Consider the following 13,327-nt stretch of genomic DNA (forward strand, 5'->3'; position numbering starts at 1 on the left):
GCCAAGAGTGCTGAGCTTCCAACCAGCAGGGCAGAGGGTACGGGCTGCAGTCTCAGACCCAAAACTTGCTCCCAGCAGCAGCTCACCTGGTCCCGCGACATCAGGACCTTCTTCATTTCCCCCGACACATGACGCTGGCCAGCCTTTAACTTTTCAATCTCCTCCTGATGCTGGGAAACCATCAGGGTCTAGGAGAAAGCATTGTCAGAGACTTGTCTGTAGACAGTCTCTGTCTCAGACATGTTGGAAATATGACCTTGAGAACCACACACCTGTGCCTCCTGGAACTTCTTCATGTCCTCTGATATGCGGGAGAGTTCTGCCTTTATCCCACCAAATTCCTCGCGAAGAACCTGTAAAGCAGTTCAAGAATCAGGGATGTCAGAGGTGATGGCCTGGGAAGCAACACCCCAAAGAGCCCTACCCTGCCACGGGCAGCCCATGGCACAGCCAGGTGAGCAGGGAGAGTCCCAGTGCCACCTGCCCCAGCCGGGCTCAGTGCCAGAGCACTGAAGCCCATCCAGACAGCAAAGAGCCCCTGCCAGCGGCTCTGCCAGGGCAGTGAGGGCAGAGCCAAGCACGGCTGTGTGAGGAAGCAGAGAGGGGCTGTCTGCTGGGGGAGTGCCCAGGGGCGGGGAAGAGCCTCTACCTTGGACGTGTGTTTCTTATAGTCTTCCATCTCTTTCTTCATCTGTTTTATGTAAGTGGCCACATCAGCAAGTGAGGGGCCACTCAGCTGGCCTGGCCATGGCTCCTCACTTGTCAGGTACTGCACGTCCAGGTGCTCCAGCACAGCCTGCAGCAGTTTTCTCAAGGCTGCAAAGTGAACAGATCCCTTCTGGGGTGTCCCAATGGCGAGATCCAGCATCTGGGAGAGGCTGAGTGTGTCCAGGGATGTTGCCATGACTGCACACACTCTGTCCCTGATTTGTCACAAGCCTTCCTGCCCAGTTGGGCCTGTCTGGGATGAGCAAAATTGGTGACAAATGGGTTAAACAAAAGGCGTGATAAAAGCAATGAGCAAATGCGATAAGGAAAAGGATGAGTAGCCAGCAGGCTCCTTCCTCCTTCCTTGTCCCTTGCAGGACTGGAACCGGGTTGCTGGTGGCCCTCCTCATCACAACACCCGTTGCCAGGCAACGCACCACTCCGCTCCTGGTAACCAGTGGGTTCCAGACTCATGAAGTCATAGATTAATGGAGCCTTGGAATGGCTGGGGCTGGAAGGGACCTAAAAGATCATCTCGTTTCAGCCCCGGTCAGGGACAGGTCAAGGAACATTTTCCGCTAGACCAGGTTGCTGCAAGTGCCACCTAACCTGGTCTTGGACATTTCCAGGAATGGTGCAGACTGTGGCAAGGCATCACCACGCTCACAGGGAAGAATTTCTTCCCAATATCCCACCGATCTCTCCCCTCTCTCAGTGTGAAGCTGTTCCCATGTCAGGCCCTTGTGCAAAGTCCACCTCCAGCCCTTTTGTAGTCCTTTTATTTGCCAAAACATGCTCCAAGGTCTCCCAGGAGAGTACAGCCTCATTGTCTTTCTTTTTTATCCGTTGAAGATGTGTGTTACACCTAAGCCAGTTGCTTCACTGCTGCAAAGCCAGGGCCTGGTTTGGAGCATCCATTGGGATCAGCCTTTGCCAGGGAAGCAGTGGGGTGCTGTTCCTCATGCTGGGGGTGCAGGAGGAGCCCCGTGAGCCCCTGGCTGAGCTGTAGGGTTGTTGGGGCACAGACTCCTTTCTCCTCAGGAGTTCAGGGTAGAGAGTCTCCATGGGTGAAGCCCAACAGCAGTTAGGATGCAAAGTAATGAAGAGAATTATGGGATTGAGAATGGATGACCATTGATTCCTTTGTTTGCAAAAAACAGATAACTAAGTCAAAAGCTTTTTCTATGTGTGTGGCTCGAACTATCCGCTCCACTCGTCCTGAGGAGAATAAAGTAACGCCCAACTTGCCAAAACTAAAAGGATAGTCTTTGAGGATTTCATCTATCCTGGTTTTGGTGACAGTTGCTAATGATCCAGGTGGAACTTTCCTCCTTCTTTTGCTCCATGGATTGATGGGATCGAGAGGACTCCGGTGCACTCCAAAGATTTTTCCGGGAGATCCTCTGATGCCCTAATCCAGTGAGTTCAAGGCAAAGAGCCCTGGGATTATAGGAAGGTCATTCAGACACACTATTAACTCCTGGTGGAGGAATTGTGGTAATGGCAAAAGTGGGGGAAGAGGCTGAGAGAGGGCATGCTCAGAATGTTCAGCAGGGAAGGCTGGACAAGTATTTCCCTCCTGCACATCCCTGGTGGGAGGAGGGGGAAAACACTGTCACTGTGTTGGTGTGCACCAATGGAATTCCAGGGAAATCAAGACACTGGAACCAGTAAGGATTCAGTTGGAGCCTGATGGAAGACTGGTCAGGCAGAACAATTATTCTTTGAAGTTAGAAGGTAGAAGAGGGTTAGAAGAATGAATTGCTAAATTTTGGAAGATGGGTCACTAAGGGAATGTGAGTCACAATATAGCACTCCTCTCCTGCCAGTAAAGGAAGCACACACTAAGGAACACAGGCCAGTACAAGATGTCAGAGCTGTCAAGGAAATAGTGTGAGACTGGTGTGAGACCCAGTGGCAGCAAGGCCTTATGCACTCTTCACCTCAGTTAAGGAAACTGATGAGTCCACTGTTGTGGATGTTAAGGATGATTCTTTCTGCATTGCCCTTGAAACTGAAAGTCAACTCTTGTTTCTGGAACGTTCCTTGATGGGCCATGAAAACCAATTGAGGTGCACTGTTCTTCCTCCAGGGTTCAAAAATCACCCCACATTATTTGAGAAATGTCTCAATTTGAGACAAGTTAGGAGGAAACATCTCCTCTAATGAAAACAGGTTTTGGCACGCCTTCCCTCCCACAGCAAGGAAATTTTTGGAAGAAAGTGAAAAAAGCTGTTTATTTAACACACAGTGTGCAGGCAGGCATGGGAAAAAGAATGAATAATGTTAGATATTCAAGCCTTCTCATTGTGGGGTAGGCTGGTGGATTCAGAGCTCTTTCTGTAGGCGTGGCTCGGCTCCTCCCGAGTCCAGAGCCGGGATGTGCATCCCAAGGCCTCCCCTGCGGGACAAGGCACAGGGCTGCCGGCGATGTTCTGGTGCTTCAGACCAGGGAAAAGCAAAAACCGTTCCAGGAGAAGAAGCCACAGTCCTGGAAAAACTTCTGCCATTGTCAAAGAAACAAGAAGCCAGCTGAAAGCCGAGATGTACTCCCTCTGTCTGTGCTGCACAACACAGCTGAGGGAGCCTGGGGGAGGATGTTGGAAAACCACACCAAAAGAATTCCACTGGCTTTGCACCCCTCTCTCAGACCTAGCTTAAAGTTACAGGACCCATGTCTGGGCATAAAGCAGACAATAGGAGACACAGTATCATGCTGTCACCCTGTCATGGTTTGACTCTGCCACAGTGCCCGTGCCTCCATGAATATACACTTTCTCTGGTGGCTTCTGTGAGATGTGATCAGGAACAGAGCAAAGCAGGCTCCAACTCAGGAATAAAGGAAACTAATTTTATTAATTACAACATCTAAAAAGGAACAAACAAAAAACTAAGAATGAAAACCCTCCAAATCCATTCCTCCTCCTCCTCCTCTCCATTTTCTCCACAGAATGAAATAACACCATAGATTTCCACCACATCACGATCTCTCACATAATCAGTCCATCATCACCCCTCAAGTAATCAACCCTCAAATCCATCAGAGAGAGAGGAGTCCCCCCTTGCACCATAGGCTTCCCCCAGAAACACAATTGAAACTTCTTGTGTTTCCGTGTCACTCGTGGCACCACCCAGAGAACATCGGCCCTCGTGACTTCTTCCCTCCATGTCCAGGGCTCTCACCACTGCACATGGGCCAGGACTGCTTTTAGGGCTCCCCGTTTAAGGATGCTCCACTCAGTTCCAAAAGCAGCAGTCTCTCAAATTCAGGACACCAGTCCCCCCCAGATTTAAACCCCTGGGGCCGAGGGGCCTCATGAACAGAGATCTTCCCCTCCTGGAGACAGAGGGCATCCCACACCCTCCTCAGCCATCTCTGTTCACGCCACTGCTTCACTCTTGACTCCAAGGCATTGCCTCCCCCTAAATACAGTCTCTGAGTCACAGGAAGAACATGGGTCTGTCCATGGCCATACAAGAACGAGTCCAGCTCAAGGCCAATCCATCATCTCTGCCCACCTAGGATTCTTCTCACCTCTTCTGACATCTCTCACATGCACCAACTTTCCTCACACTTGCCCATTTCTTCATACTTCACCTTTATCTTCTCATTCTCATTCAGGAGGATCAGTATTTGTAAGGTTTCCATTATTTTACAAAGGGGTTAAAATCTGGGCCTCTGCCTGCCCAGAACTCCCACAGCTGCCGGGCACCTTCTCTCGCCGCATCCCCCACTTCTGGCCGGCCGTGCTGCCAGTCCATGATACTGAATTCCAAGGCAGCACAGGCACTGGCTCTCTCTCTCTCTGTCTCCCGTGGGGTAGGAGGGGGGCCCGATGCTTCTCAGTCTCCTCCACCCTTCCATCTTGCAAGGCCTTCACTCCCCTCCTCTGCCCGAGGCTCCGGCCTACCTCACCCGGCCGCATGGCTTCCCTCCCCCAGCCAGCCCAGGCTGGGCAGGGGAGCTCTGAGCTCCTTTACAGACTGAAATTAAGAGAGAGTTCTCCTGGCAGTTCTTGCTTTTAACCCCCTGTGTTCTCAGAGGCGGTCCATACCTTCGGTGGCCAAACCAGGTGCCAATATTCAAATCCAAGCACTGATTGGTTTGACCACAACCTCCCAAAAAACTCACTTCCGTCTTAACCCACGACACACCCCAAGACAAAAACCAATTGACAAAAGAATTGGAGGGATGGTGTTGCGCTTTGAATTTATCTTATTGATTCCTTTTTAAGTGCATCGTTCTGTCCTCGTGCCCTCATGTTCTCCCTGAGATGGTTTACTCCTGGGTTTTACTCTCCCTCAAAGCTGCCCCTCATGTCATTCTCCACCCCTTGTTCCAGCTCTTTCCCTGCCTGTCAAGGCAACCGAGCCCCTTATTCCTGAACCTTCTCTGCCCCTTAACTCTCAGGCCAATCCCTGTTCGCAACATCCCTTTGGAATCCCCCTACTCCTGGAAGCCCCATTGCACATGTGAGCCATCCTCTCCACCCTCCTACCCCAACTGGCCCCAGATGCTTGATGTAATCCCCTCACTCCTCCCCTGAGGATTCCCTATTGGTTTGCTGTTTGTATCCACCCCCTGATTTGTATCTGTACAAAGCCCCTTGCACAGGAGTGCCTGGGGCTCTTTGTGTGAGCTCCTTTCACCTGGAATAAGCTGTTCCTTGTGGAACATCTAGACAGACAGCTTTCTCCTCTGCCTGGTTCCTGATGTGGCTTCTATCTGGCATCTTAGAGCAAGTGGCTGTAAAGGTTCTGTCTCTGGTAAATCCCCATACCCAGGCAGATCCCTATTGCTGGTGGGGTGCTGGAGTTCTAAGAGCTGGCCAGGGCTCTGGCAGTCACTTCAGAATGGGAAAAGGAGAATGCAGATACCCCTTTGCTGCAGTATGCAGGTGATACTTTAATTGCTAATGGAACTCATGCTGGATGCATTGAAATGACTCTTAAGTTTCCTGAACATTCTGAGACAAGCCAGTTACAGGGTATCCAAGAAGAAGGCCCAAAGTGTCAAAGAAGTGCCCTAATGCCAAACCTACCTGAGGCTCATTTCCCAGGGACAGCAAAGCCTTGCAACCAAAAGGGTGGAGGGGATTTGTGAAACTCCAGAGCCAAGGTCTGTTTGCAAGTTAGGAATATTTCTAGGAATGGGTGGTTGGTGTGGGCTCAGGATTTTTAATTCTGGCCTATGGGTAAGACCTTTATATGAGACCCTGAGAATCGCCCAAGGAGGTGCTACACCAAGGAGGTGCTACAGTGGACCCCAGAATGCCAGAGGCTTTCAGAGACCCCAAGAGAGCTCTAATGCCAGCCCAGCACAGGCATTACCTGACTTGAGCAAGCCTCTTGAGCAGATTGTTCATGAGCACTGACGTGTTGCACTACGGGTGTTAGCTCAGAGGTTATGCACATGGAAAAGGGCCATAAGATATTTTTCCAAACAAGTGGACAGTGTAAGTTAAGGGATGTCCCTTAACTGCCTTTGACTTGGAGCAGGAGCTGCGCTTTAATCCAAGAAGCCCCGAATGGACCATGGGCCAGATAATGACTGCTCATGTTCCCCCCTTGGTCCTCTCTGTTCTAGAACACAAAGGAGGCCACTGGTGACCCCCAAGTCGAATGCTGAAGTATCAAGTTGTCTTGTTGGAGCAGGATGATGGGGAACTGCAAACAACTCCTTTGCCTTGCACCCTGGAATCTGTACCAGAAAGTCAAGAAGCCTCACAACATGCCTGTGTTCCAACGACTGAGCAGCTTCACTCCAGCAGAGGAGATCCTCTGGTAGAAGATCCGGCCTCACAATTGTCCACAGGTGGGAGCAGCTTTGTGAGCAAAGGAAAGCAGAAGTTTGGCTGTGCAGTAGGGCCCAATCCAAGCCGTCCCATTACCTCTTACCACCTCTGCACACAGGGCTGAGCTGCTCAGCCTATGGCAGCCTGGAATTGTCTCAGGGGAAGAATGGGAACACATGGGCTAATGCTAACCGTGCCTTTGGAGCAGTACCTGCCCACGGAGCTCTCTGGAACAAAGGAGGGCTCCGTTCAGCACAAGGATCCTCTGTCAAAGGTGGAGACATTACCAGACAATTACTAGAATGTGTTCAGGTACCAGCCCAAGTGGCTCTCATGCATTGTAAAGCTCATCCATTAGGAAATACATCAGTTAGTGTAGGAAACCGACTGGCAGATAAAGCTGCTAAAGGGCTGGCAGAGAAAAGCATCCCAATAGTTGCTGTACCAAAATGTGTGACCTTTCAAATGTAACCCCAGAATAACAAGCCCAAGACAAAATGCTGGCAAAATTGAATGGCCCTGGATCTAAAATAGTATAAGTTTTGCCAAAAAGTTTTACTAAGTAGTTTAATAGGAATTATTGCATTTTAGTGTCTTAAGTCTTTCTAAATATCCAATGATTTAATGGAAGTAATCCTAAATGAAATAATTAAGAGTAGTTTCAAAAGGGGGAATTGTTGGAAATGATATAACTTTTTAATTCGCTATTCCAGTTATTTGTTTTCGTTAACTCTGTTAATAATGGCTTCACTTAATCATAAGCAGTGCAGTTTTCTACTGAAGCATGTAGCAAGATTTTATTCAAACTGCTGTTAGTGGAACATTATTTGGGAAAATAACTGAACTTTTAAGTTTTGCTAAATGAACTTGACGTGATTCAGTGAAAAAAGATTGGGATAGAGAAATGGGGCTAAGAACTGGACACCAGGAATACAGAATTTGTAGAGTGTGAGGACAAGGTGTGGAAACCAGAGGTAAAGAAGAAACGAACAAGGAGAATTCCACTCTTCATGTACTGAAAACAATATCTGGACTAATTAAATTAAAAGTGGACCAATTAACATTGTTATCACAACCAGAAAGAAATAAAGACTTGAATTTCATATTAGGGATTAGGCATTCTTTACTGCAAAGCCAGATGTATGGGGGATGGCTGCACAGAGAGTACATGCTGTGTACAGGAAAAGCCCCTGTTGAAATACTGTATTTGTCATCATATTCATAACTATTCTCAGAAGAAACATACATATGGCAATAATTTCCCCCAAGACATGACTATACATTCCCTCCCCTCAGCACATGCACTCTTCTGCCCTGGGAGTCTCCTTGGCAGTCTCGGGTGGTCGGTGAACCCACAGTCATACCTGACCACGTGGTGAAATGGTGCTTCTTTGCAAATGAGGAGAAAAGTTGGTATAGCTGGCTGGGTATTTAATTAGTGAAAGCTTAGATCGATGGGCTGTAGATTGACTCCCCTCTTGGTAAAAGTTTATCCTGCTTTTGATGGTGTGGTTCCATGGACTTGGCAAAATGAGCATAGTGTGGAGCCCGCCAGGAGCAAGCAATTGTTCATCTGGCAGCAGCATGAGAACTGAGAAATCAATAACAAATGGATGATAGGAGATTAATGAATGAAGAGAAATATGTAATTTACAGGCAATGAGCATTAACTTGTTTTGCTGAAAATACATAGTGAAAAATTTAGAGAGTGGGTGTGCATTCTGAGTGGAGCTATTCCTATGTACCCCAGAGCTGGGAATAAAGTAATGCCTGATAACTAATAGTAAAAATAGTGTAGGACACTTTGATTTATCCCAGTGTTTTCAGAGGCAATGGGGAAAGGCTGTGTGTGTCTTTCAGAAGGTTTTTTATTAACGTAATAGAATGAAAATGTTATTTCTCAGACAACAATTGTCCCAGAGTTTACTCTCTGCTGATGAGACGTCCCTGGTGGAGCACTGGGTTCCCAGTCCTGTCCAGCTACTTGAGGGCTGTCGAAGTCTCCCGGGGCTGAAGTGGCTGGAGGAGCCCTGGTGCCCTGGAGACGTGTCGGGGGGGCCGTGCCTGGCCGGTGATGCCGAGAGGTGGCAGGGCCTGGGGGGAGAGGCAAGGCTGAGCCCCCAGGCCCCGGGGCTGCCCCGTCTGGGTCAGCTCAGCCAGCTCAGAACGGGGCAGCAGGAGGGTCACCTGCTTGGCCAGAGACCCGCAGGGAGCAGGTGCAGACCCAGCAGACAGCCAGTCTCTTGTCCCCCTGCTCCCCGTGCCCTGACAGGGCCACACCTGGCTCATCCAGTGTCCTGGTCACCACAGGAAGCTGGTCATTGCGGCCCCTCGGCATGTGTCCACCCCTGCCCAGCAGCTGGGTCACTCTGGGCTGGGAAGGAGAGAGCAGCTGGCTGAAAGGCAAGGTCCAGTCCAGCATTCCCTAGCAACCCTCCCAAAGCAGCTGTGCCCGAGGAAACTGAAGGCACAAATTCACCCAGGATCCTCAGCATCGCCCGGCCCACCCCCAGTACACGTGCCATGTCCTCACCTTCATCATCCCTACCTTGTTGGGGCGGGTCACGAGTCCCTGCAGAAATGCACTCGTACGGGGAGAATCCTGAACAGGTGGCAGTTTGAAACTGCTGCTCTGATGGTCGCCAGAGCTCTGTGGCACATGGGAGCCACCGCCACGGACCACTGGCCTCCTGTGGGATGGGGCAGAGGATCCTCAGTGCCCAGCCCTGTGGCACTCTGGGCACCACCCTGCTGTGCCAGGGAGGGGACTGGCAGTGCTGCCTGCAGGGACATGTCCCTGCCAGCTCCTGTCCACCTGCTGCAGGAGCCCCAAGCCCATCCACCCGGCCGGATCTGCTGGCTCTGTCCCCACGGCCAGGTGTGCTGGCCATGGCCGTGGCAGGTCCCTGTGCACAGGACACCAGCTGGCAGGAGCTGGTCGGTCCCTGCTGCAGAGCTTGGTTTTTGGGAACTCCTTTCACAGGAGGCATACAACTCCCCACCAAGCGTGAGCTCAAATTGAAAACAGACACAGCTCATCAGATGTGCTTTCAGCAACCTTGGGACAGAGATGTGGGTGAGACAGGGCAGGCAAGGCAAGGAATGCAATACCCCCCAGGCCTGGGGCAAGCACTGGCCCTCCACAGCTGCCTTCTGCTCCCCAGCTCTGCCCAGCCCCGCCAGGCTCCTCTGCCCCAGCCCAGGTGCAGAGCCCTCCTTGCTGTGGCAGGGCTACGCTGCACCCCAGGAGCCAGGGATGTGTCCTCAGGGCCCTTACCTTTGGCTGTGCTGTGGCTCCTTGCTGGGGGGCATTGGCTGCAAATACGGCAGTGTCTCAGGATACCTGGGGAGGGCAGGAGTCACAGGGGTGTGACAGGGGACCAAAAACCTGTTCCTGTTAGAGGCGGCACCCACAAACCCATGGGATTGTACCCCATGGCATCCCGCTGCCTGTAGCCCTTGGGATGAGTGCCCACAGCCCCTGCTGATGGACAGGGCTGCAGAGGGGGCCCCCACATCAGCCCCTCCCCAGCAGACACTGGCACCCCTGTGCCTAGCAGGGTCACTGCTGGCACCCATCTCCCCCATGCCAGCCCCGCTGCCCCATGCCCTGGTGCTACTCACTGGCCAGGAACCTGCACGGTGAGCATGCGGTCACAGGACAGGCACGTGAAAGGCACTGGCAGCTGCCTGAGGAGGGTGAGGGAAGAGGGCTGGCTGAGCTCCTGGGGCCACAGCCCTGCAGCACACAGGCAGCAGCTGGCGGGCAGCAGCCAGGCGCTGGGCAGCTCACGGCACAGGGTCACGGCGTTTGCAGGCTGAACCGTGGGCTCTTGAGCCTCTTTCTCCCCATCCCCAGGGTGCTGGCTGAGGCCAGGGGAAGGCCACAGGCACCCATGTCACCATCCCAAGCAGCCCCTGCAGCGCTTGCAGCCCCTCTCGGGCACCAAAGTCCCCTGTGTGCATGGCAGGAGGGCAGGGCATGATCCAGCTCTGGGACACGGCGTGTCACAGCCCTGCCTGGGAGGAGCAGTTGCCCTCTCCCAGCCTGGCTTCTGAGAGCCTTTGCACCCACAGCCCCATTTTGCTTTGGGAGGGCTCTGTCCTGCAGGTGCCCTCTCCTTGTTCTTCCTTGCCTGTGTGCAACCTGCTGCTGGTGGAAGCAGAAGGTGCAGCTGCTTCATCTGCATCTCTGAGGTTCATTTAGCAGCAGAATTGGTGCCGTGGCAGGGGACCAGAGGGGCAGTGTGTGGGAGAGCTGGAGGGAATGGGACCATCACTGTCCCCAAAGCCATCAGTGTCTCCATCACACTCACTTCTTAATCCCAGCGGCGTTTTCACGCCTCAACCTATTCTCGAGAGCCTCCATGTTCCTGTTCCAGGACTCCTCCAGGTGTTTGCGGAAAGTCTTCAGCTCCAGGCGATCCAGCTGTGAACAGGTGCACAGCCTCAGCCAGCTGCCCCAGGAGGTGACATGGAGCTCTCCCGGGAAAAGCCTGGAGGGGGATCCTCAGAGGGATGCTGCCTCAGGCTGCCAAGTCCCAAAGGTGCCAGTTCCTCAAGGTGGGGATGAGGTACCCCTCACCTTCTCCTCCATTGAATCACTGAACTGCTGCTGCATCTTATTCCAGTGCTGCTCCTGGCCTGAAATCTGGCTCTGCAACTCCTCCATCCTCTCATCCAGCTCCTCCATGTTCTCTTCAAACTGGCTGCAATTGACCTTGCTGCCCAAGGCAGCTTTGTCCGCCTTCTAGCAGAAGGGAAGAGCAGGAGAGCGGTGGGGAAAGGGATGAGGAAGGACAGGCAGGGCCAGCGTGTGTGAGGGGAGAGGGAGGAGTGCTTCCCCCAGGCCAGCATGGCCCTTTCAGGCTGCTGTGGCCCCATTTGCCCCGTCAGCCTGGTGAGCTTGGTCCCACCATCTGGAGGGTGAGGGACCCCCTGAGCTCAGGAAATTCTCCCTCCCCACACCAGTTCTGCCCCCCATCCCCCAAGGGCAAGGGGCATTTGTCACCCTGCCCGGGAGCCCCTGGGCTGGTACAGAGGCCCCTCTAGACTGTACCATGTCCATTGCTGCCAGCATGTCCTGCTGATCTGCCTTCTCCTTCTGCAGCTTCTCCAGAGACTGGAACAGCATCTTTCAGCACAGAAAGGAACTCATGACACAGCAAGGTTGGAGCTGCCTCTTGAGGCACACCCCAGGAGCCGGGAGCACACCCCTCTCCCCGTACCCAGAAAACATCGGGGAAATGCACTTGGAACAAGCACAGTGCTGAGAGGAGGTCGTCAGCAGGAGATTCCTTGTGGTCCCCCACCTGGAGTCTTCCTGGTGGATGCTCTGACCCTAAATGGGGTGAGTTTCAGCCACACACCTCAATATCCCTCTGCTTTTGTTGAGAGTCCTTTTGGAGGCTCTTTGATGTAAAGTTGAGTTTCTCAAAGTCTTTTTGGATCTCCAAAAACTTGGCTTCCATTTGCTGTCTCAGCTCCTGATCCTGCTCCCAGGATGAAAGAACATAAGGTGCTGACCCAAGGGGGGGTCTGTTTGCTCCACAGGGGTAAACACACACGACTCAGTGGCCATGAGCCCACCATGTCAAGAGGACATTTGCATCAAGGCTTTAATTACTGTCCATGCCACTGACTGGTCCAGGCCAATTTGGGCAGTTTGGCTCTCCCATAAGATTACAGCACAGCACAACAGAGCAGGAAGATGTGGCATGGAGCTGCAACAGGACCGTGCCAGGAGTGGTGGGAGTGCTCCCCCAGGACCTCACCTGCTCATTCAGCTGGTCGGCTGTCTCATTCAGCATCTGCTCCAGCATGGCATTCCTCCTCTCCTGCTGCTCTCCCATCTTCTGCAGCTCACGCTTTGTCTCCTGCCGCAAAGCCCTGGCCAGCGGGATGGGGGCAAGGGCAGGGTTACCCCTGCAGGGCTGCTGGGCACCTTGTGCCCACAAACCAGGATGCAGCCAGACCATCTGGGCTCCCTTGCAGCCCCCCAGGGTATGAAACCCACTCTTGTCCTCTTACTCAATTTGCTGAGAGATCTCCTTACTGCTCTCTTCTTTCCACTTGGCTATATCCTCCCTCAGCTTTTTAAGGTCTTCCTCCAGCTTCTTCATCTGGAAAGGACAGTGACAGTAGAGTCAGGGCCCAGCCATCATGTTGTCCCAGCGTGTGGGCCCTTTAGCTGCATGGGCAGCCCCACGGTCCTCCACCTGGGCCTGAGGCCCTGACACCAAAAACTGATTGTGGAGCCACATTGAAGTTCCCCATGAGAGCCCAAAGATTACATGACCCAACAGCTCACTAAGGCAAGAGACTCCTTAAGCTTCTTTATGTCTCCTTCCATGAGGAGCTGTGTTGTCTTTATCTTGTCAACCTCCTCACGCAGATCCTGGATGAGAGTCATGTCCTAGGAGAGAGCAGTGGTGGCAGTGAGCCTCTGGGAGGGTCAGTGGGGACCCGCAAGCCCTCGAGCCCTGCTGTGGTTTGCCAAGCACTAGGGACAGTGCAGGGCCAAGCTCAGCCAGGCTGGCAGGGCTCTGCAGGCAGCACGGTCCATGAATCTAGCAGGGCCAAGAGTGCTGAGCTTCCAACCAGCAGGGCAGAGGGTACGGGCTGCAGTCTCAGACCCAAAACTTGCTCCCAGCAGCAGCTCACCTGGTCCCGCGACATCAGGACCTTCTTCATTTCCTCCGACACATGACGCTGGCCAGCCTTTAACTTTTCAATCTCCTCCTGATGCTGGGAAACCATCAGGGTCTAGGAGAAAGCATTGTCAGAGACTTGTCTGTAGACAGTCTCTGTCTCAGACATGTTGG

At 52.7% G+C, this 13,327-nt stretch overlaps 1 protein-coding gene across 1 annotated transcript in view; it reads right to left on the reverse strand.

Annotated features, from left to right (window-relative positions):
• The window catches only part of LOC135283899 (centrosome-associated protein CEP250-like), a 181,896-nt gene that overhangs the window by 12,901 nt on the left and 155,668 nt on the right, over positions 1-13,327 (reverse strand). Inside the window, exons 83-90 of the mRNA XM_064395048.1 lie at positions 13,167-13,268; positions 12,814-12,918; positions 11,873-11,995; positions 10,820-10,932; positions 9,781-9,846; positions 9,096-9,153; positions 273-353; positions 87-188 (exon numbers count right to left, since the gene is read on the reverse strand). Coding sequence (XP_064251118.1) covers positions 87-188; positions 273-353; positions 9,096-9,153; positions 9,781-9,846; positions 10,820-10,932; positions 11,873-11,995; positions 12,814-12,918; positions 13,167-13,268 — 750 coding nt within the window. The remainder of the gene's footprint in view (positions 1-86; positions 189-272; positions 354-9,095; positions 9,154-9,780; positions 9,847-10,819; positions 10,933-11,872; positions 11,996-12,813; positions 12,919-13,166; positions 13,269-13,327) is intronic.

The sequence above is a fragment of the Passer domesticus genome, chromosome 19, assembly GCF_036417665.1.
Source record: "Passer domesticus isolate bPasDom1 chromosome 19, bPasDom1.hap1, whole genome shotgun sequence".
NCBI lineage: Eukaryota > Metazoa > Chordata > Aves > Passeriformes > Passeridae > Passer > Passer domesticus.